The 23,296-nt window shown below is 36.7% G+C and overlaps 1 protein-coding gene across 4 annotated transcripts in view; it reads left to right on the top strand.

Moving 5' to 3' along the window:
- TBC1D32 (TBC1 domain family member 32) overlaps positions 1-23,296 on the top strand; it is a 98,102-nt gene that overhangs the window by 23,089 nt on the left and 51,717 nt on the right. For 2 of the 4 annotated variants that reach the window (XR_010388349.1, XM_064508927.1), the window contains exons 17-23: positions 698-899; positions 3,820-3,902; positions 4,567-4,705; positions 5,427-5,517; positions 6,948-7,066; positions 7,788-7,904; positions 13,242-13,330. Coding sequence is in view for 3 of the 4 variants with exons in the window: in XM_064508927.1 (XP_064364997.1) it covers positions 698-899; positions 3,820-3,902; positions 4,567-4,705; positions 5,427-5,517; positions 6,948-7,066; positions 7,788-7,904; positions 13,242-13,330 (840 nt within the window). In the remaining variant the exon portion in view is untranslated. The remainder of the gene's footprint in view (positions 1-697; positions 900-3,819; positions 3,903-4,566; positions 4,706-5,426; positions 5,518-6,947; positions 7,067-7,787; positions 7,905-13,241; positions 13,331-23,296) is intronic. The other 2 variants (XM_064508929.1, XM_064508928.1) reach the window with 2 other exon arrangements.

Here is a 23,296-nt window from a genome sequence, read left to right as displayed (position 1 = left end):
AGTTAAGAGACATACTTTTTAATACAGCATGAGGGACAGATCGCTCATCAGAAGCTGACATACATAACAGCGTAACTAACTTAGGAGCCTGTGTGACCCAGTGGGTAGCATATTGTTAGATGATGCTAAACAGAGCAGTAAAATTGAGAGTAGCCTTTGAAAGTAACTAAGCTGCAGGTCGTGAAATAAGCTGAAAAGCCACAGTTATATGAAATGTGTGGGGGAAGCTGGAGGTGTTGGAAGTGAAAGATAGTGATTTGCAGAAAAAGGTGTCCTTTGGGTTACTAACCTAGAAGACTTCAGAAGCAAATCTCAGATAGGGAAAAAGAAGAACAAGGACAGATTTTGCCCCCTTATATCAAGAAGGATAGTACTGATTTAGCAAAAGCTAAAATGACTGTCTTGTTCTTCCTGGCTGGACTCTTTCTATAAAGATACACCCTATGTAGCTTGTGGCTGCGTGGGCTAGATGGAAGGCAATGGATCCATTTTTGTTTTATGTGGACCAGTAGCCAGAGTAAAATCACTTGCCCTGCATTTTCTTCTGTTCTGAATGGTGTTAAAGGGATTAACATAATGGGCTAGAGTTTCTTTCCATTACTCTTATAAAAATTTAAGTAAGCTTATGCAAAGGATTTGTTTCAAGCTTTATTGGTGACTATAAAACAACATTTTAAAAGTGTTATTTTATTTCTAGTCCTACAGCTGTTCATGTAATTGTTGAGTTTACAAAGAACCTTCTTCATGACGACATTTCTCTTTTATCTGGATCCGAGCTTTTGCCAGTTGTTAAAGGGGCTTTCATTTTTGTATGTCGTCAGATGTACAGAACCTATGAAGGCCTGCAGGTGCTTATTCCTTATGGCTTGCATGAATCTATTGCAGAGGCCTGGAAAAAGGTAAATCTCATTTGGGATTGGGAAGACTAGCCAAATCTTACTGTAAGAGTTTTGCTTTGTGTAATAGTTGTTTTTTGGTTTAGATTGTTTATATTTAAGTAGTGAAATAAGAATGCTTGGAAATTCATTCTTGTTCTAAAAATTAAGTTCTATTTTTCAAATTTTCCTTCTGTATGTGAACTTGGCAGGGGCTTAGTTTAAGACTTCTGTGTTTTAATGTGAAACCAGGAACTTTGAAGAGGTATAGGTAGGTCTGTCATTCATAGATTAACTTCTTTCTAACCATTGTCCTTGATAGAGGTCATCTGATACCATAATAGCCCGTATCCACCACAGATCTGGTCATCACTCTTTGCTTTGGATATATGGAAAGAAAAAACTTCCAAGATGTGGTCTTAGTAATTTTTAGGATAAGCTAGTTAGTTTTATGGGGAAATAGGAGGAAAAACAAATTTCAAATGTTTGATTTATTTGGTTAGATGCCATTGGAATATTCTCAAGAGACCTTATGAGTTGTACAGGCAGGAGTTCTTCTCTCATTTGCATATTTGGATATTTTACCAAAGTGTTAAAAGTGTAGCTTCAGTCTGATTGCTAGTCTAATATTTTTTTCTGCCTGAAAGAGCTTGAGCCCAGCAGTTCTGCTGTATATTGTGCATGTATTGAACATGCTTCATTCACTAAACTTTTCTAGTTTTGTTGTTCCGATGGCCATATACAGTGTGAAAATTCTTACCTGTGATTAAAACCATATAGTTGACCTGGAAAAATGTCTCTGGATGCAGCAATAGCAGTTTTCAGTAAGTTCACAGTGAAATAAAATTCAAACAAATATTTGAATTGTTAACATTACATAAGGATAGTATACAAAACTTCAGCTTTGACTTCCAGCTTAACCGAAAGTGTATTTAAAGTATAGGTATTAAAAATTTTAATGGAAAAAATGAAATAAAATTGTTTAACTAAAGAAATGGAACCATCTTTTTTTTTTCCTCCAGTGACTCTAAAATGTTTGCTTAAAGGCAAAGGATCAGACCAAGCTGGAAAAAAAGTTTACTAAACGAGTAAAGAAAGAGAGAGATCTGAATACAAGGGGAGCAGAATGGAACAATTATTCTTCCTATAAATGCTATATACTTTTATTATAATCAGAAATTTTAGAAATGCAAGCAGTCACAATGTATATTGAGGCAGAAAATACCAGAAATAAATAATTTGAATAGAAGAGAGACTTTAAATCATCAGCTTGTTGTGGATATTTCACTACTTTCACATATGAATATTACTATGAAAGCATAAATTTTTAGTTGAAAATAAAATATATTGTTACTTAGAATCATAACTATATCACAGTAAACTAAGTTTCTCAGCAAAGAATGTCTTTTTGAAACTAATGTTGCATTGAGAACCCTAGAATTTTGCTGAATTGAGTTTAGTTTAACTGAATCATGCAGTAATTTACATAAGTCTCTCTTTTGGTGCTTTCCTATTATGTAACTAGTCAGTCTTGCTTGAACTAACTTGTTACTCTAATGTTTATTGTATGCAGTCTCTCATATGCTTTTGATGGACATTTCCAGTTATTTGCTCTAAAGTACCGTAACAGGTACTCATACACAGAAGACTTCTGTGAGCATTAAAATCCTTTGCTATAGTATAGAACATCACTTAGACAAATTGTTTTGACACATACAAGATAAATAGGATGAATGTGTAAAATTAAAAAATCCTCAAACATTTAACTGACAAAATGCCATTTCTTCATGTCATTTTGGAGGTCAAGTTGAGACTGAAGTGCTGTTTGCGTATTCAGGACTTCAGGAACCAACAAGCTAGTACACCAAAGTCAAGTTTTCAACTCTGCCATCTTGATTGTTTTTTAATAGTTTTCCATCATTGGCCTGCTTTAAAACAGCTATGGTTTATAAAATAGTATACCATTTATAGTGTAGCTAAAAGATTGGACTTTGATTTAAAAAAAAAAAGTTTTATGCAAGCACTAGTTACAAGTTTTTAATAGAAAGACTAGTGATTTGTTTCCTCCTATTTTACATGTCTCTTGGAGACTTAATACTGATGGACAAACAATTTTTTTTTCAGGCCAGATCCTGGTAAGAATTCTGGGACAAACTGACAATATTGCACAGATAAAGGATATTTGACAGATCTAGGGCCACTAATTACTTTAATAGAGGAGTCTTTTCTGGACAAATTAGATGATGTGTTTATAACTGTAACTTTGCTATGTTCACTGAAATTAACATCTGTATTATATAATGTGTAGTGCTCACTTTCATTTGAATGAATAGTGCAATATGCTTCTCATCCCTAGAAACATAGAAAGCTTAAATTGTTGATCTTAAATATTAGGTGTTTTCCCAAAAGTTATTTTCAGATATCATTTAAATTATTGTCCCCATCAAATATAGATATATATGTGTGTGGATATGTATGTGCGTGTGTGTGGATATGTGGGTTTTTGACAGAATTATGTAGTTAATTTGCTACTGAGAAGTACATGCATAGAGAGGTGTGTGTGTGTGTATGTGTGTATATATATATATATATATATATATATATATATAAATCTACACACAAACATACATACATACTTTTTTGCGTGACATTTTGTGACTTTGGGAGTCTAATTAAAAAGTAAATAACAAAAATTAAAAAGCATTTTAAGAAATACTTTAAAAATATAATCAGCTTTATAATGGTTTATACCTGAGGAAAAAGTGGAAAATAAGTTTTTCTGGATAAAGAATGGAATGGAATGGTATATTTTCTACCAAAGGCTAGATTAGAGGTTGCTCCCCTTTTTGCTATTTTTTTAATAAGAACTAGGGAGGTCTAGTTCAAAAATGATGTAAATGAACAGTAAATTTGGTTGTTTATTTATTTATTTTAATTTTCACAGACAAGTTTGCTTTCAGAAAGAATTCCCACTCCTGTAACTGGTGCAAACTCTCCCTCATCAATAAGTCAAGAGTCAAAACACATGTAAGTGTTGATGCTTAATTTAGGCACATGCGCTACTACTTCGCTGATGTTTGAAGCATCTTATAACACTGTGTTTTCTTAGCCTTTTGCCAATGTCATCGGAGCAATGTCATCCTAGCATGGGTCTCTGTAGAGTTACAAAATTATTCTTGACCTTTCAGCACCTTTGTTTTCAGAAATTCTGGACCAGTTTCTAGCAGAAGCTTTTTTCTCCTCAAACACATGTAAAAATAGTTTTAATAATTTGTGAGCTTTTATTAGTTGCTCATAGTGTTTTTCCATTGGTGAGAAATTCTGTGCCTGCTTTGCCAATTTGTAACTTCCACACTAATACCTTAGAAGATTTGCCCAGACTCAGATAGTAAGTCATCAGTACATTTAAGAGTGGTATAAGTCTTTTGGTTCCTGAAGGAATTATCTATATATTACGTGCTTCTCTCTCATTATTGAACTTTAGTTCTGCCAGCTTGGGTTTCGATTTTGTACAGAATAGTCTAGTATATGTTGTAACTTTCCCAAATACTGCTTTTACTAACATAACATAGGCATAGTCCAGTGAACAAGGCATTTTTGCCTTTCAAAGAAACCAGTTGTAGTGTTTCTGTTGTTTTTTCCATGCTTTTTTTTTTCAACTCTTTTAATGACTTTAATGCTGCTCTTACAGTTCATTATTGGAAGAGACTTTGTTAGATGCCTTACTAAATTTTTCTGCCACACCAAAAGGACTATTTCTGCTTCATAGTACAGGGACCATGAATGACTGTGTGACTTTTATGTTCAGCAGTATATCAAAAAAAAAACAGGTAAGCATTACAGAGTGTGTAGAATAATTTTTTTTTAATTACTGTAATAAAATAAAAGAAAGAAAACAATAAGAAGCAAATAAAACCATAACACATTTTTGTTTAATTTTTGCAAAAATTAATTTAATATGTAGCTCATCAACCTTGGTGCTTGCCACATAGATTTAATTTTGTTGCATGTCGCTTATCTTCAGAATGCCAGACATATATTCAGGTATGATAACATTTTACTGTAAAGTTTGAAATGAAAAGCAAAAGATTTTTTTTGTTGTTGTTCTAAGTTCAACTTCTTCTAAACCAAGGCTGGTAGGTGGTGATAAAATCTAGGTACGATATGCAGTATTTAAAGTGCTAACATGTTCAACACCAAAAACATATGTTTTAAGGCGGAAAAACAGATAATGATATGGAAGTCCTACTGAATGGTGCAAAGGATGTTACAATATTAAAGTTTTTTTTCTTTGCTGATGCTGTATGTCCCAAATAACATACTATTTGTCATTTCTACTTTATCAAGTGAAGTATTTTATCAAATATGTTTGGGTTATAATCTGACCATGGCACACCTGTAGAGGATAATTTTTATGAACTGTTCAAGTATAATGATACCACAGATTACATTCTGTAAACAAGTATAAGAAAGATCTGCATTTAAAAGATCATTTAAGAGTTCCATGCACTCTGATATCACTAACACTTTGCTCTTTATATTTGTTACTAGCAGGCAAGTGAATGTGAAGAATTTGGTAATGGAGTCATTGTTACACAAATGGCAACAACACCAACAGGTGCAGTAGCTCTGCAGAGTTCAGGTAATTAGAAAGGCAATTTTATTATGAGTAGTTACTTGCTATAGTTTCCAACATTAGAAAAAGATTGTGAGAACAACGTTAAAAAAGATGAACTGACTGGAATAATTATATAGTATTAGCAAATGTCTTGATTTCTTCTTGTTAGGAATTTGTTCTTTCAATTTCTTAAGTCATTCACTTATCTTGCTGCAGTTATTTTGTTTCTTACAGTATGCAAAATCTTTTTTTCATGGTTTGGGTTTCCAGAAATTTTCCGTATATGCATAAATGCATTTATGACTGTTAAGAATAAGCTGCTAACAAATTGCAGGTGGTCATTGATCCACAGATGAGAATTAATAAGTGTTGATTTCTGTAACTGGTATGCAATTTCCCATGGCTATTGACTGCTCAAAGAGTGAGAGAGTGCACAGACCTGAGTGTCATTGGTTCTTATATGCAATAGTGAGATGGAATTGAGATTTTTCTGAATTCTTATATGCCAGCCCATGCCAAAAAGTCCCTTCAGATTCCTTCTCAGATAACTCAACTGTTGTCATACCATACAGGGGCCTACATAGTCAGTATGTTAACAAGAATCTTACCAATAAAGTAAAGCAGCATCTTAGGTTGTTAAGGAAGTCCATGAGGCACAGAAGTTGCAAATTCTCTCTCAATATCTAGAAGTGGTTGGTGTTTAATTAAAATACTTGACTGAAAGACTGTCACAAAGGCAAGTAAATTATGCCAGTCAAGGAAACTGGTTGTTAATTGTTTGTAATTTACACTTCTGGGATCTTTCTGAAATTAAGGAGTAAATGTACTTAATTCCATCTGTCCTGTTTAAGGTTCTCAGCTAAGTCACTTGTTGTGGCCTTTAGCATCAAAGACACATGGTAGACCAGAAATAATCAATGTCAAGTTCAGCATTGATTTTCAACCCTGAGAAGAGGTTGTGTAGTGTCTGTAAAGTTGTTATTAATAGTCATTTACATCTGGAGATTTCTGAGTTAGATGGCTATCTTTCCCCATCTTTTTTATTTAATATTTAACATTTTAGATTCAGTTAACAGTATTTTTTTTAAAAAGATTTTTCAGTGCTTTGAAACTTACCATTATGGTATGTTTTCATTTATTGGTGAGTTAAAGTAAATTTTGTATTTTTTAAATCATGGGGTCAACACTACAGAAGCACTAATCTGGAGGAATTAACTTAAGGAAGGCTAGCAGCTTATTTACATTGAAAGATGCAATATATATAAATATCCTACTCTTACAAAATATTCTTTGCAAACTGCTGCTGTAGATTTTAGGCTGAATATAAGCAGAACACTGTAGAAAGGTAGGCTGACTGAAGGATTGTGCATAGGGGGAATAAAATGTTTTTTTGTGTGACTTTTTCTTTCTGGTATTCTTGCCATTCTCGTGATTAGAACAAAAATTTGTTTTAGGCTTTATAAAAGCACTTGTAACTGAACTATGGGCTCTTCTGGAATGTGGAAAAGATGACGTGAGGATAACTCAACCCAGATATACTCCAGTCGATCCTATTGACCAAAGCTGTCAAAAGGTGAGAAGTTACTTGAGGGAGGAGAGAATAATTTAATAATATTTTTCTATATTGGCAGAGAATACAGCATTATATTTTATCTAGGATGTTTACCTTTATGATTTTTTTTTTATCACAACTATACATGCTTCTAGGCATGTGGGGCTAAATTGGTGAAATACATTAGTCAGTGACTTGCTGAAAGAGTTCTTGTATTGCATGGTGGGTCACAATGCCAAGGAACCATTAAAGTCAGTATAAAATAATAAATAGCAATCACAACAAAAGTGAAAGTCTTAAAATACTGTCTATTAGTTCAAGTCTCTGAATATTGTAGAAAGATCAGTTATCCCTGTGTTTTAGAATACGTTCTGTGCCTCTGAATTTTACAGGTACACAATAAAGAAAGTATTGCAGCTTTCAAAAGAATTCTGAAGTCATTTTCAGAATTATATTTCATTTACATCGGTGGAAAAAAACCTCAGCTTTTACTAAGCCATCTGTTTGTATAATTTGACAGTTTATACCTATTTCACAGATATTGCTGCCCTTTTCAATTGTAGATAAACCTGCCAGGTTTGCAGCATTATTTTGGGCAGCTCTATGCACGTCAAGTTCAGCCTACGTAGAAAATAAACTTGAATTAAATGCCAAGTAATTTTATAAATATGTTTGATTATACTTACTTGACTAATAACCTCTTTCCTCCACCCATTCTTTTTTTCCTTTTTTCCTTCACTAGTCTTTTCTGTCTCTGATAAACTTGCTCACCTATCCTGCAGTTTTTGAACTCCTGAGTAAACAAGATATGCCTAATAAACGAGTGTATTCACTCCGTGAAATTCCTACAGACATAATTGTAAGTATACTTTTTCTTTTGAAAGAAAAATAAACACTTCTATAAAGATATTTTTTTCTTGAGAAAATAATAGTAAAATAAATTATTTCTTATTATTACTGAAAGATGTTGAAGTTTTCTGCATTTTGTATTATATACAGCATGAGGGCAGTATATGCACATATCACTTCAGGTTAACCTAAATTTTCATTTTGAAGTCCTAAAGATAGTGTGAAATTTGTTGTCCAATTTAAAGATCTTTCCTGGCTTGTATTAGAAATGCGTTTTTCCAGGAAAAAGTGACTTATATGAATACCTGTGTGTGTGCATACAATTGCATGCCTATACACGTGTTTTGTATAATACTGTTTTATCATACTATCTGTGGATTCAAACAAAATGTTAGAAAGTCAGTCTTTCCTAATAGCACAGACCATTCACACAAACATAAAATCACTAATTGGAAAATTATTGATTAAGGCATATTTTAGTCTTAAAATAGTATTACTATTTTAGTAGTTTAGCATTATCATGTATTATTTACATATCCTGTATGTCGAAATATCCTATATTATTTAGTAGCTACTATTATCCTTTATCCAACCACAATCCATTTCTTTTTTTCTTACTACAAATCACAAGCAATTGAGCTGCAGTTAAAATTAGATCTTTGCTAATGAGTCAGCACTTTGAATTGATGTTGCATGAAAGTGTTCAGTGTAAACTCTGGATTGATGGTACTTTAAGTTGTTTAGACAGTGTGTATTGTAGTAGTGTTTGTTTTGTTTGGAAGGGTTTTGTTGTTTAGCTGATTTCAGGAGGAAATGCGGTGATAGGATTCTTTCATCCAATCTACTCAGTGTTGGTATGTCCACTAATGGATAGTTTTGTTCAGTAATAAGGTTTCCTAAGGCACTAGAACCAGGGGAGATGTGTGCTGAAGGTGGTATATATTTGAGAACCATCAGGTTGGGGTAGATCTTAAGTAATAATTTTGTGGTTTTTGAAGGCCTATGTCACTTGGATGGTTGAGGAGCTTCAACAGTTTGGTGGAATATTTTAGGTTTCCAAAAATGGCAATACTGGTATTACTGTTGAAAGTTACCTGAACAGCTGTAGATATAGGTGTTTTGGATGGGGTTTGTTTCACTTACACAATTGTCTTTTAGACAGTAGTTAAGTCTAAGACACCCAGGACGAAGTAGTTAATGGAAGGGAAACAGGTTGTTTAAGGGGACATTCATCTAACCTTAATTTAAATCTAATGCATAGGTCTAAGTACTCAGAAAACTTTGGGGGTTAGGTAGACATAGAGGTCTATTGCAACCATATTTCTGGTCACTGACTGCAAATAATTAAAGCATTTAACTGGATAGAGCTATGGTTATAAAGCAAAGTAAAAGCAATTTCAGTGCCACTAGAAGATTTGGAGTAAAATCTTCCATCATACATCATCCGAGTATGCAGGGATGAAAGTAGGAAGGCCAAGGCCCACCTGGAGCTTAATCTGGCAAGGGATGTCAAGGACAGCAAGAAAGGCTTCTTTAAATACATCAGTAACAAAAGGAAGACTAGGGAGAATGTGGGCCCACTACTGAATGGGGCAGGGGGCCTGGTGACAAAGGCTACAGAGAAGGCAGAGATGCTGAATGCCTTCTTTGCTTCAGTCTTTACTGCTAAGACCAGCCCTCAGGAATCCCAGTCCCTTGAGGCCAAGGAGAAAGTCTGGAGAAAGGAAGACTTTCTCTTGGTGGAGGAGGATTGGATTAGAGATCATTTATGCAAACTTGACATCCACAAGTCCGTGAGTCCTGATGGGATGCACCCCTAAGTGCTGAGGGAGCTGGCGGATGTCGTTGCTAGGCCACTCTCACTCATCTCTGAAAGGACATGGTGATCAGCAGAGGTGCCTGAGGGCTGGAAGAAAGCTCATGTCACTCCAGCCTTCAAAACAGGCAAGGAGGAGGACCCAGAGAACTACAGGCCAGTCAGCCTCACCCTGATCTGTGGGAAGGCGATGGAGCAGCTCATCCTGGATGCTATGCATGTGAAGGATAAGATGATGATCAGGAGTAGTCAGCATGGATTCCCAAGGGGGAAATCATGCTTAACAAATCTGATAGCCTTCTGTGACGGGATGACTAGCTAGGTGGATGAGGGGAGAGCAGTGGATGTTGTCTGTCTTGACTTCAGGAAGGCTTTTGGCACTGTCTCCCATAACATCCTCATAGGCAAGCTCAGGAGGTGGGGGCTAGATGAGTGGACAGTGAGGTGGATGGAGAAGTGACTGAATGGCAAAGCTCAGTGGCGCAAAGTCCAGTTGGAGGTCTGTAGCCAGCAGTGTCCCCCAGGGGCCAATACTGGGTCCAGTCTTGTTCAACTTCTTCATGAATGACCTGGATGAAGGGACAGAGTGCACCCTCAGCAAGTTTGCTGATGATCCAAAACCGAGAGGCGTGGCTGATCCACCAGAGGGCTGTGCTGCCATTCAGAGGGACCTGGACAGGCTGGAGAGCTGGGCTGAGAGGAGCCTCATGAAGTTCAGTGAAGGGAAGTGCAGGGTCCTGTCCCTAGGGAAGAATAACCCCATGCAGCAGTGCAGCCTGGGATCTGGAAAGCAGCTCTGCGGAGAAGGGTGTGGGAGTCCTGGCGGACAACAAGTTGACCGTGAGCCAGCAATGTGCCCTTCAGGCCAAGGAGGCCGATGGAATCCTGCGCTGCATTAGGCAGAGTATTGCCAGCAGGTCAATGGAGCTGATCCTCCCTCTCTACTCAGCCCCGGTGAGGCCACATCTGGAGTACTGTGTACTGTGTGCAGCTGTGGGCTCCCCCATACAAGAGAGACATGGGCATAGTGGGGCAGTTCCAGCGAAGGGCTGCTAAGATGGTGAAGGAACTGGAGCATCTGTCATATGAGGAAAGGCTGAGAGAGCTGGGCCTGTTCAGCCTGGAGAAGAGAAGGCTGAGGGGGGATCTTGTCAGTGCCTTTAAATATCTGAAGGGAGAGTGTCAAGAGGATGGGGCCAGACTTTTTTCGGTGTTGCCCAGTGATAAGACGAGAGGCCATGGGCACAAACTGAAACACAGAAAGGTCTGTCTGAACATGAGGAAAAACGTCTTTACTGTGAGGGTGAGTGAGCAGTGGAAGAGGTTGCCCAGAGAAGCCGCGGATTCTCCTTCCTTAGAGGTACTCAGAACCCACCTGGACGTGATCCTGTGCAACGTGCTGTAGATGACTCCTGCTTGAGCAGGGGGGTTGGGCTAGATGATCTGCAGAGGTCCCTTCCAACTTCAACCATTCTGTGAAAATCTAATTGATTTGTATGCTTTGTCCTTCTATATTTTTGTATCATGTCACATCACCACAGAATTTGACTTGTGCTATTTATGCTGAACCATATTTGATAATGCACAGAACTTAGTATGCTCTTTGTTTCTTAAACATACAGGATTTAAACATTATTTCTCCCCTTAGTATTTGTGGCTAACTAGTTAAATCATTGGCTGAACAGATTATCAGTTGGGCTTTTACTACTTTTAATAGTTCATTAGTTAGGTTTTGATTTTGTTGCCTTAAGAAAGTTGATATGGCCTTTTCTTAATCCATGCCAGTTTTTTCCCTAAATTTGTTGAGTACAAATATTTTATAAAATGGAGCAGGTGAATCACCATCCTTCTTCATGCCTCCACTCTACCTTTGAGAGGTTTCACAGGTACAGAGTTGCAAGAGAATCTAGCTTGAAATGTACCCTCCGAATCTGCATCTTTGAAAGGCACTTTTCAGCTAGGTGAAATTCTTCTCCAGTGATTATGGAGAATCTAACTTATATTTAGCTACTTTACTCTTAGGTATTTAAATTCGATAACATTCTACCATAATATTTATGTTTTATTTAACTTTTTTTTTTGATTTATCTGCACATTTTTCTGATCAGACCCTCTGATCTTCCTTCCTGATACCCCAATTCAAAGTTTTAACTCTTTTGCCAGTAGTCCTATACCTCTGCCTCCCCTTTCTCCTGCTTTACAGGCTCCAAGCCTGGATGCATAGATGAGAGAAGGAAGTTGTTGCCAAAGAAATATAGCTTGGCATTTGACTCTCTGTACCTGCAAATATATAAAAAGCCCGAAAACCTTAAATGAATCAATTGTATTGATTTTATTGCCAGCTACTGATTTTTTTTATAATGTATCAACAGCCTTGAGGTCAAAGTTGAATTGTTTTATTGTGAATTTTAATGTGAATTTTTTCTAGTCTATGGAGAAAGCACATTCTTTGCAGCTCTTTCCCCCAACTTCCCCCCAAAAATCTAATAGGTAAAATACGGTTTCACTTTATTTTAAATACAAATACATTTTAAGATGACAGTTTGCTTTAGAAAATTTTAATTTTTTTGTGCTACTGTGCATTTTACTTGTGTTTACTTCATTGTATTTATTGAAATATAAATTTTAGTTGGTTTCATGAAAGTATGGATCCTAAATTTTTTCCAATATGATATTGATCACGCATTGCTTTAAACAGTTGAATAATAATTCCCTCTGCTGTCTCTGGCCATACAGAAACAGAAAAAAAGAAATAAACAGAAATTATAGTTTGGATTTAATCCAGATTTTAAAAAGCCCTTAAAGACTTTGCAGTTTGTTTCTTCTGACCATAATGTAGCAATCGGTTTCTAAGAAGATAACATCAATGGATGTTTTTGTGCGATTCTTACTCTTTTTTAATGAAGTTATTGCTTTAGAAGCAATTTGGATATGCAGTAAACCAGAGGGGATTTGTGGAAGAAATAGGAAACCGCCTTAGGTCATTGTCTATTATGGTAGACTCTGTAAGATGAAAGAGATAAGACTCAACATCCAAGCTAGACCTTGCTATACACAGGATTGATAGCCATGCTTCAAAGCATTTAGTCCTATCTAGGGTTAGGGAGGGTGTTATGCTAAAGGTATTGCTCTTTTGGTCTGGTGTGGCTTATTAATCATACTTCTATGTTAATTTCATCAAAATAGTTAGATATATACACATTTCATCTATATAATAAACAGTTTTATCATGGGTTAATATTAAATATGAAGTAGAATACTTGATATGCTAGGATCTTTTTGTATGTTTGGGAATTTTTTTTTTCCTACTTAGCAAGTTGTTTTGTTTCCCAGTCTTCTGTACTGTTTCTTTTTGCCTTTGACTTTTATGGTGGAAAGCACCTCCTGTTACAAAAATAATTTAAAGGTATTTCTTCTCTTAATCATAGATTTCATTCTGTAATAAACATCCCTATGAAACTATTATGTATACAAAAATCTGAAGACATGCACGAGTTTTGTTTGTTTGTTTGTTTTTACTACTTTTGGCAGGATATCATTGACAGGCTTATAATTTTGAATTCAGAAGCTAAAATTCACTCCTTATTCAGTTATGAACAAGCACATATATTTGGTCTGAGGTAAGATGTTCTTTTTTTATCCTTCGGTCACAACAGCTAAATAGGATACAACATGCTTGTATTCATTGCTTCCAATAAGCTAATGTTGTTTGGGTTTTATTATGCGTGAAGATGAAATTCACTTTTTCTTGAACATAGGAAGATTGAATGAAAACTACATCCTACAAAGTGAGAATACCAATGAATCTAATCTTATTACAGTAAATGGATATATTGTAATATGATAAACAGTAATAGAAATTGCTTATTGTTATTTTGTCTAGTTGATTGAAAAGGAAATGTGGTATATCCATCATAGTGCATAAAACAAAAATCGTACCAAAGTACTAAAATAAACAAAGTATTTTATATCATGCTTCTATGAGGCTTTGGTTTGTCTAGTCTTCCTGCAGTCAATTTTTTTTTTCAATGTGTCAGTTCAGTTGTCACTATCTTCACCAATACTCATTTTGAGAAGGACAGTATCACTGAATCCCAAATATTTCTAGAACCTGAAGGAACACTTCAAATTTGCTCACTCTGTCATGCTCATTTAAATGTGTTACAATATTTTAACAAAGAAATCATAGCTTCTCTATTTTGTTGTTTTTTTCAAAGCTGAAGAATACATAAATTTATTAGTTCACATTTTTTTAGTAGTTTATACAGTATATACAGTACAGTTAAAATAAAATCTCTGTTGGATTGTACTTCATAGTATAGAAAATTTTGATAACCTTGCTTGGGCAGGTTAAGGATCAATGGATTATGTACTGAAAAGTTAGCTCTCTTTAGCCGTGTTTGTACTATAGTATCAGAATAAAATGATTGTATACTATGGAATTAATAATCATAAATTATAGTACAACTTGCTGATAAAGATGAGCATGGAGGAGATGAACAGTGACAGAATTTGGAGTTGGGAGGTGTATGATTTTGTCCTGTAAATCTGGAGTTACAAGTACTGTTTTGGAAGAAGTCACTAGCTGAATAGGAGTGAGAAGTCCTAAGATGGAATTAGCAAATAAAGATGTTATTAGGTATTCAGGATTATGCTGACTTCATAGAAGACTTGACAGAACTCCCACTCATTTAATTAGGGATAAGGAAAAGTGAGGTGTTTTGAAGTTTAAAATATTCGTTTTGCTTTTAGAATGTTTTCTACCATTGTAAGGTGCTGCCTTAAAGAGGTAAAAGAAGAGACTTCTGCTGTGATATTGGGAACCCTTGTAGGTTGTAGGCAGAAATGAGTTACTTGGCCTGAATGTAGAAGCAATTAATTCCCATAATGTAAGACAGAGCATTACACAAATTCATGAATCCTGTGTTGAAGTTGCATTGAATGCTTATAATATTTTTAACAAGGCCTATATCTTGTGAAGCAACTGAACTACCCATAACTGCTCGTATAAGCAATGTAACTAGTCCATCCATAATCACCTAGAAGAAGCCACCTATTTAAGCAGATAAGATGAGCTTTACAGTTCACCACAGAAATGAAATTTTCTACTGGACCCTGACCAAGTCAAAAAGCAAGTGGAAATCCAGGGAATGTTTGATGTTCCTCTTTTTCAGTTCATATATAAAGTTACACTGCCAAGTTTCAAGAAAAGATTAATATTTTATTTTTAGTGTGGAAACTTCCATATCTACCATAAAAGTGGTAGATATCTTCATTATTAAGTCATAACCAAATAAAGGAAAGATTCTTAAAAGGTTTAAATGTCATTTTCAGTAGAGGCTTTTTTCTTCCACAGAGGCTTTTGGAATCTCAATAATACCAGCACTTCATACTTAACTTCATATTTAGCAGATTCAGTCTTTACCGTATTTTACAGGAGCCCTCCCCCCCCCGCCCCGCCACTACCCCTTTCGTTGGCTTCTGTATAAAAGAAAACAAGATACAATTTAGGGATTATGAAATGTGCCTGTGCCTATCACAAATAATGTAAGTGTGTGTTTTCTTAGTGGTTAATGGCTTTTCAAGAGCATGTGGGGCTTGCTATACAAATATTTTTTGCAAATAATAGAGAGTAGGTGCATATCAACCTTTAACTGTGACTGATTCAACTGCCAGCACAAAGCAAATTTGTATTATTACATAGGTATTCAGAGATCGCTGTTGAAATGATCTTGGAATTCTGGCTTATTGTTGCATGTGTCATATTGTTTGCAGTACTAAAATTTGCAAGAAACTCTTACCTATATTATTTTAGTGTGAAAGGTGTGTAGTTTATTTAAAGTACCTTTTGAAACTAAGTTCCTTAAACTTTTTTCTCAGCACTGCTGACTACAGACACCTGTGTTCTATAAAATAAACCTTGTCTTATGTAGTTGATATGCTCCCTGATCAAATGCCATCAAGGATAGATATCAAGTTCAGTAGCAGGTAAAACAAATATAGTATCAGGTGTCGAACAGATTTAAATATCTAAAAAGTTAATTAGAACACATCTACATTTCTCTTCACCACTGTGTAGAAGCAAAATATTTATGCGTTTGTGATGTCTTATCATTGAAAGTGAAGTTTTATGACAGTTTAATCATGGTGAAACATTTGTCTACAAACATTTCTTTTTGTTAGATTTAACACCATTAATGCAACTAAATGCAGCTATGTATGTTAAGCTCTTCACAGGGTCTACACAGCCATATACTTGGTTATTTGGTCAGATATCATCGTGCGTTATTTGGTCGGGTACCATGCATGACTCACTTAGAACACTGCTGCTGAGCTGCAGATCTGTTTAGCTTACAGGTTATACTCTGAGGTCTTGTAATTCCTTTTATAGTTCAAAGGAGTTACAGATCTGCTTATCTGAATGTTAAGCAAATTCTGCAATTTACAGCTACATTTTTCTCTATGTGTATACTGTACTTAAGTGGTTTTAAAATTCTTTTAGTTATTAAGTGTATAATTGTGTTTAAAACTTAAACTTATAGACATTTCCCTAGTCTTTTTAATCAAAAAAACATAGGCGTATCTATATATTTTTAATGATGATACATTGTTTTCTAGTAGTTGTTTGTTTTCATTTTGAATAAGTATGAATTCCAAATTTCCAACTATTATTTTGGAGGACAATCCTGCAAAGGCTCAGCTGTCAACTTTCCTGTTCAAGTTTTCCTGCTCTGTTAGTGATGTGCATGCAGTAGAAGTCAAAGACATGTTCTGTGGGAAACTAGATGTGGTTTTGCATAGCCAATGTCTCTCAGCCTATAAAGAATGCTCTTTAGAGTGCATTTGTACAGACTGGGTCCTTTGATCAAGGTGAAATACTCAGTTCTGCGGTAAGTAATTTCCTAGTGTGAACTTATTTTTTGTAATTCTTACCTTGGAAGTAAGTATCCTCACATAAGATTTTTCTTCAGTAGTTTCGCAGACGTGGATGGTTCATCGTTCCTGAATGTTTGCTAGGTCATTGTGTTTGGATCCAGAAGGAGACTGTGTATTTGAAACCCTTTGAGTCTTGAAGGTTCAAGAAAGTGTAATTTTCTGAGGGCGCTTCTAGGTGTCTGTTTTCTAATTGAGGTTCAGTGTCTGTTTTCTAGTTGAGGGTTAAACAGTTTGACACATAAAAGTGAGTCTCACAATTCTCATTCATACAGTGCAGATTTTTCTGATCTGGTATTCCTTAAATTGCAGCTATTCTGATACTCCTCTAGAACGAAGTTTATTCACTTGAAGCCCCTTTTCAGTCGATGGTTTTTATTCAAAATGGAAATGTTATGCAAGAAGTTGGGAATAAGAATAGAAAAGTGAAAGTATATAGACAGTTCCTAATTTGTTTATAGAAAGATTTTCAAATTGTCAGTTCAACTTCAAAGCAGATTTAGACTTCTTTAGAAACTTTCTCAGTCAGATTATGTTGGTCAGTAAAAGAATGCCGAAAGCTGTTTCAGCCACTATTTTGTACAGCCTGAACATATGGGTATGCAGGAACTCATGCAAAATTCTCTGTAGTCAGTGTACTGTAGAAGATTCTGAATGTAGACTGCTGTCAGAGCACAATTCCTAGAAAAAAAGGAATTTACAGCAATAATCAAACTAATAAATTTTTAACATACTACACACAAAGAGAATTTTCTTAGTTTAATGACCAGCTTTATTTCTTTGACATGGGTGTACCCAGTCATCCTGGACATGAGAAAGAGCAATTATCTGAAAAGTGTGACACTACAGATCTTAACCACCTTCCTTTTAAGGCTGAACTCTTTGAATTGCTGTGGGTTATATTAACAAAAGAATTAAGTAAACACTGGTAACACTTTTTCTTTCAGACTGATGAATTATATGGCATCAAGGCAACTTATCTAATATTTCAGCAAAGTGAATACATCCATGAGCTGTGAGCTTTTACAGCTTGTCAAGAAAATATATGCATAGCACATTTTCAGAGCCTCTGCCTAAAGCATTATTCAAGCATTTATGTAGCGATGTTCTCTCTATTTAGAAACCTGAGTTTTCTGTGAATTTGAGAGTGATATTGTGTTGTTTGCTTGATGAAAAAGTGGCAAAGTTCCAAGTTTTTACCTTGGATAACCAACCTAGTGCCCCTAAAAAATATCAATACTCCAAAGTATAGTCCAAAGTAAGTCTGAAGATATTCAGTGGGTGTTGGCTTGCATAAAAGCAGAAGGAGAAATATGGTTACTGGGAATAGGTGTGGACTGTGGGCAGCGGGAGGGGATTGGATTTGGCCTATGGGGGGAGCTTTGCAAAAATTTTCTTTGTTCAACGTAGTACATATATATCATATACCATTACTGAAAAATGGTTTGTTTTCCTGTTGCAGATAACTGTGGAAAATATGGTAAGATTACAGTAATAGGTATCTGAATACTTCAAAAAGGCAAAAAAAGAAAGCTTGCTTTGTTTAGCGATCTTATGTGCATATGGTACTATCCAGTTTCTTCAGTGGCTTATTATGGCTATAAGTGAATAAACTGCCTAAATATTATCAGATCCAAAGACCTTTTGTATGTGCATTCAAACTCGGAAGAATGTTTATTAGCCCTACACTTGTTCCCTGGAACGCCTCATGGTAGTGGGCCCCAAGAGACAGTGACGGTGCTCTGGTCAAGAGTTTGGCTATCCACAGGAAAACACCTGGAAAACTCAGAGAGTAAAATCCTTTTTTTCAGATATGCAAATTGAGGCTATTTAATTTTAAAGGCAGAATGTGCTTGCTTAGTATTACAGTCTTCTGAAGATAGCCTGTTTTGTAGACTGCAGTCAGTCTACTGACATCTGCCTCGACAATGTGTATTAGTTAAAAATTTCATCTAGTACACTCCAGTGGAATCCAAGTGAATGTATTAAATCTTACAGTCATGTGATTGTTAGGCAAGGGAGAACTTCATGGGTTTTGGAAATCCAGATAATAAACACTTGCAATCTTTTGCATTGTATTTTCATCTTCATTGTAAATATGCCCTCTTATATATAATTATATTTTAATAATGAGGTAACTGCAGCATAATTTATTCCCTTAATTGTCCTTATTTTATTTGTATTGCTCATTAACAGAATGTGTGATTTTAATGATTGCAGCACAATAGAAGGGGCATTAATGAACTTGGTCTATAAAGGCAGAAGGCATGAATCCTTAATATTATTTTCCTCAGGTCAACATGCTATTCAGATTTACCCCTTTTCTCTGTAACAAAATGTCTCCAACCTTATGATTAGCAGATGCTTTTTAAAGGTGTTCTCATATAATTCTTTGAAAGTTCATGCATTATAAATTGAAGTGAGACTTTTCATATAAAAGTGTTTTTTGTGTATAACTTTTTTTTAATCAAGTTAAGTTTTCCCTTAAGAAAGCATGGCATTCTTTTATGGATTTCATGTTTTTTTTCTCCATCTTCCTTGTGGAGCCAAGAAACAAGGCTAAACCTCTTGTCTTTGAAATATCTTTATTTTAAATATACTGACATAGCCAGTGAACACTGTAGTCTGATATGTCTGATGGATCTTTTCATCACCAACTTTTGAATGACAGGGCCAATATATCTACTTCTGCAATAAAATCTGTGATGCTATTGATTAGATGTACTCAAGAAACCCTTCTCATGCTGATGACATGGCATTCACTTAGATACAGTTATGTCTTTGTGAATGAAAGAAAGCCATGAACAGTAGTTTCTCCTGCCTTGTGCCTTAAGGTTAGAGGAGGGAAGAATATGATGAGAGAAGTGAAGAATCAAGTCTGACAACATTTCTTCCTTCCTCCAAATCTACCAGATTCGACTTGTCATAGCTTGAAAGACTGAAAGACTGTGTAGTCTTCCAGTTACTTTTTACCAAGCCTTATTTAGTTAAATAAGGAGAAGTGATTGAGTTAACAATTAACTAATGAGCCATTCTCTATTATAAGTGTGTTTTCTGTTTTGCCAGAGATAAACAGTTCTTTGGAAAGCAACCTAGTTCCTCTAAGTGTGCATGTTGGACGTGTGTGAGGGAAAGGACTTGTGCAATAGTGATCACTGGGGAGTGCACATTTGTCCTGTAAATCTTTGTCGCCTGTTTAATAATCCAAGGATAAAAGAGGACAGAACCTTCTATTATTAGTAGAGATGGGGAGTTGCAACAGGATAGTGTTCATCTGTTTCCACGTTATGTTGTAATATAGTTCATGTAGTTTGTGGTTAGTTTATATGTTAGTAGAAGTCTGTCAGGTTTATTAATTTAGAACGGTTTAAAATAAATAGTATCAGCAGATCATGTGATGGGATTACATCACTTATTGATTGATGTGTTTGGGTTTTTTTATTAATTAGTTCATATTGAGGGAAATTAAAATGCTTCACTTTCTGCAATTTAAAATGTGCTTCACTTCTGAGTTCCCTGTGCTGGCAAGTGACGCTCGTGAAAAGCATTTTTGTTTAGCTAGGGAGAATCTCTTGACAGTCATGTTACATGTGATTTGTAAATACATCCAATAGCTAAAGTGCTGTAGGTACTCTTTTGAAAATCTTTTCATGTGGAAAACATCGTAAGGAATATATTAGTCCCTCAGTTTTCTTGCTAGGAGAAGTGTGGTTGCCCTAAGGTAGTATCTTCCAGTACCCCAGTATCAGAGGTGTAACTCAAGGTATTGATAAATACTTTGTATCCAGAGGATCCCATATTCTTTTCAAAACCAGTATGAATGAGCTTTTTCCTTCTGTGGGTCAGTTAAAAGCCTTGATGCTTGAGAACACCACTTGGGAGGGCTGTTCTCTCTGCTCATTATTAATGACCTTTGTTTTATCAGCAAAGATACCGTGTGAGGGAGACTTCCAAGTGTCCCTTGTGATCTAAACCTGACTGAGCAGCTTTTGGCTTCTTTTTTTTTTTTACTAGCCGTTGTACTTTGTCTACTGGTCTGGCACACTTGATCCTAATTGCAACTGACTGTTTGGATCTGCATTCTCATTGGAGCTCAGGCAGTTTTTTGGAGTATAATAAAGAATAAATCAAATTGGTGATGTAGATTCTGATGTTAAACATGTTGAGGCTATCCCCCATGATGATGACACTGGAATTACTTAAGGAAAAATTTGTTTTGGAATTTTCTGTTGGTATCCCTGTTCATTTAACAAGAAGGTCTCCTGCTACTGCAAAGAAATGGTGCTAGGTTCTTTTTTCCTATGGTAGATGGACTTGTTCCACTTATGAAATTTGTTTTACCTTCTTTTGCTAGGGCAATTACAACTACTGTATCCAAGAACGGTATCTTGCATCTTTCACAGCCAGCAGAGCATTTGCAGGCATCCCTGAAGCGAGGACAGACTATGAAATTAAGTTTGGAAAGGACATAAGATATGAAAGTAAGGAAGACTGGGTTATGGGGTGTAGTGGGAGCTGTGGAAAACTGGAATTGGAATTATCATAATAAAAGATGGTGGTAGAGAGGCATGGTTTGAGCTTGGAAGAAAAACATGTAACTGAGGAAATGAAACTAGAAGCAACACCAAATTATTTTGTGTTCATAAAAGGAGCTTAACTGAGAAATTTGAGAAATACTGTAGTAAGCCATCTTCATAATGGGTGCTTTTTAATAAAACAGAGAAATTCATAGGTGGCTTCATTATATTATTTTCAGAGGAACAAAATTTAAATAGAGGAAAAATAAAAATTGACAGGATATTTTTTAGCAGCTAGAATTATTACTAGAAGTTTTATTTCCCTTGAAAGGTCTTCCATTCTTCTATAGTTATACATATCATTTGATTCCACTTACCAAAACCAAGGGGTAGTCAGCTTAAATCAGTGCCTAAGTTCCAGTTAGCATGCTTTTCTTCAAACTGTAGATTTCTACAGTGAAGTAGTAGATGTGAAATTATGGTTAGTGGGGGAGAATTGAGGAAGCAACCTCAAGAAAAATACAGGTGACATAGGAAAGGAAAATGTGGAATTCAGAAACAGCCAGCACTCCCGGCTGTATCCTGTCAGGTCCCATGGACTTGTGTGTGCTCAGTTTGTTCAAATGTTCCCTGACCTGATCCTTCTCAACCAAGGGTTGCTCCAGACTTTCCCATGGTCTCAGGGCCTTGAGATTCCTGAAAGCTAGTCTTAACAGGTAAAGACCGAGGTGAAGAAGGCGTTAAGTACTTTGGGCTTTTCTGTGTCCCTTCTCTCTAGTACCCCTTCCCCATTCAGCTGTGGGCCCATATTTTCTCTAGCCTTTGGCTGCTAATGCCTCACCTCGATCTGTGGGAAGGCGATGGAGCAGCTCATCCTGGATGCCATCTCCATGCATGTGAAGGATAAGATGATGATCAGGAGTAGTCAGCATGGATTCCCAAAGGGGAAATCATGCTTAACAAATCTGATAGCCTTCTGTGACGGGATGACTAGCTAGGTGGATGAGGGGAGAGCAGTGGATGTTGTCTGTCTTGACTTCAGGAAGGCTTTTGGCACTGTCTTCCATAACATCCTCATAGGCAAGCTCAGGAGGTGGGGGCTAGATGAGTGGACAGTGAGGTGGATGGAGAAGTGGCTGAATGGCAAAGCTCAGTGGCACAAAGTCCAGTTGGAGGTCTGTAGCCAGCAGTGTCCCCCAGGGGCCAATACTGGGTCCAGTCTTGTTCAACTTCTTCATGAATGACCTGGATGAAGGGACAGAGTGCACCCTCAGCAAGTTTGCTGATGATCCAAAACCGAGAGGCGTGGCTGATCCACCAGAGGGCTGTGCTGCCATTCAGAGGGACCTGGACAGGCTGGAGAGCTGGGCTGAGAGGAGCCTCATGAAGTTCAGTGAAGGGAAGTGCAGGGTCCTGTCCCTAGGGAAGAATAACCCCATGCAGCAGTGCAGCCTGGGATCTGGAAAGCAGCTCTGCGGAGAAGGGTGTGGGAGTCCTGGCGGACAACAAGTTGACCGTGAGCCAGCAATGTGCCCTTCAGGCCAAGGAGACCGATGGAATCCTGCGCTGCATTAGGCAGAGTATTGCCAGCAGGTCAATGGAGCTGATCCTCCCTCTCTACTCAGCCCCGGTGAGGCCACATCTGGAGTACTGTGTACTGTGTGCAGCTGTGGGCTCCCCCATACAAGAGAGACATGGGCATAGTGGGGCAGTTCCAGCGAAGGGCTGCTAAGATGGTGAAGGAACTGGAGCATCTGTCATATGAGGAAAGGCTGAGAGAGCTGGGCCTGTTCAGCCTGGAGAAGAGAAGGCTGAGGGGGGATCTTGTCAGTGCCTTTAAATATCTGAAGGGAGAGTGTCAAGAGGATGGGGCCAGACTTTTTTCGGTGTTGCCCAGTGATAAGACGAGAGGCCATGGGCACAAACTGAAACACAGAAAGGTCTGTCTGAACATGAGGAAAAACGTCTTTACTGTGAGGGTGAGTGAGCAGTGGAAGAGGTTGCCCAGAGAAGCCGCGGATTCTCCTTCCTTAGAGGTACTCAGAACCCACCTGGACGTGATCCTGTGCAACGTGCTGTAGATGACTCCTGCTTGAGCAGGGGGGTTGGGCTAGATGATCTGCAGAGGTCCCTTCC

The sequence above is a fragment of the Dromaius novaehollandiae genome, chromosome 3, assembly GCF_036370855.1.
Source record: "Dromaius novaehollandiae isolate bDroNov1 chromosome 3, bDroNov1.hap1, whole genome shotgun sequence".
In the NCBI taxonomy this organism is placed as follows: Eukaryota; Metazoa; Chordata; class Aves; order Casuariiformes; family Dromaiidae; genus Dromaius; species Dromaius novaehollandiae.
Note: the sequence above shows the minus strand (reverse complement) of the source record. Positions and strands in the feature narration are given on the sequence as shown.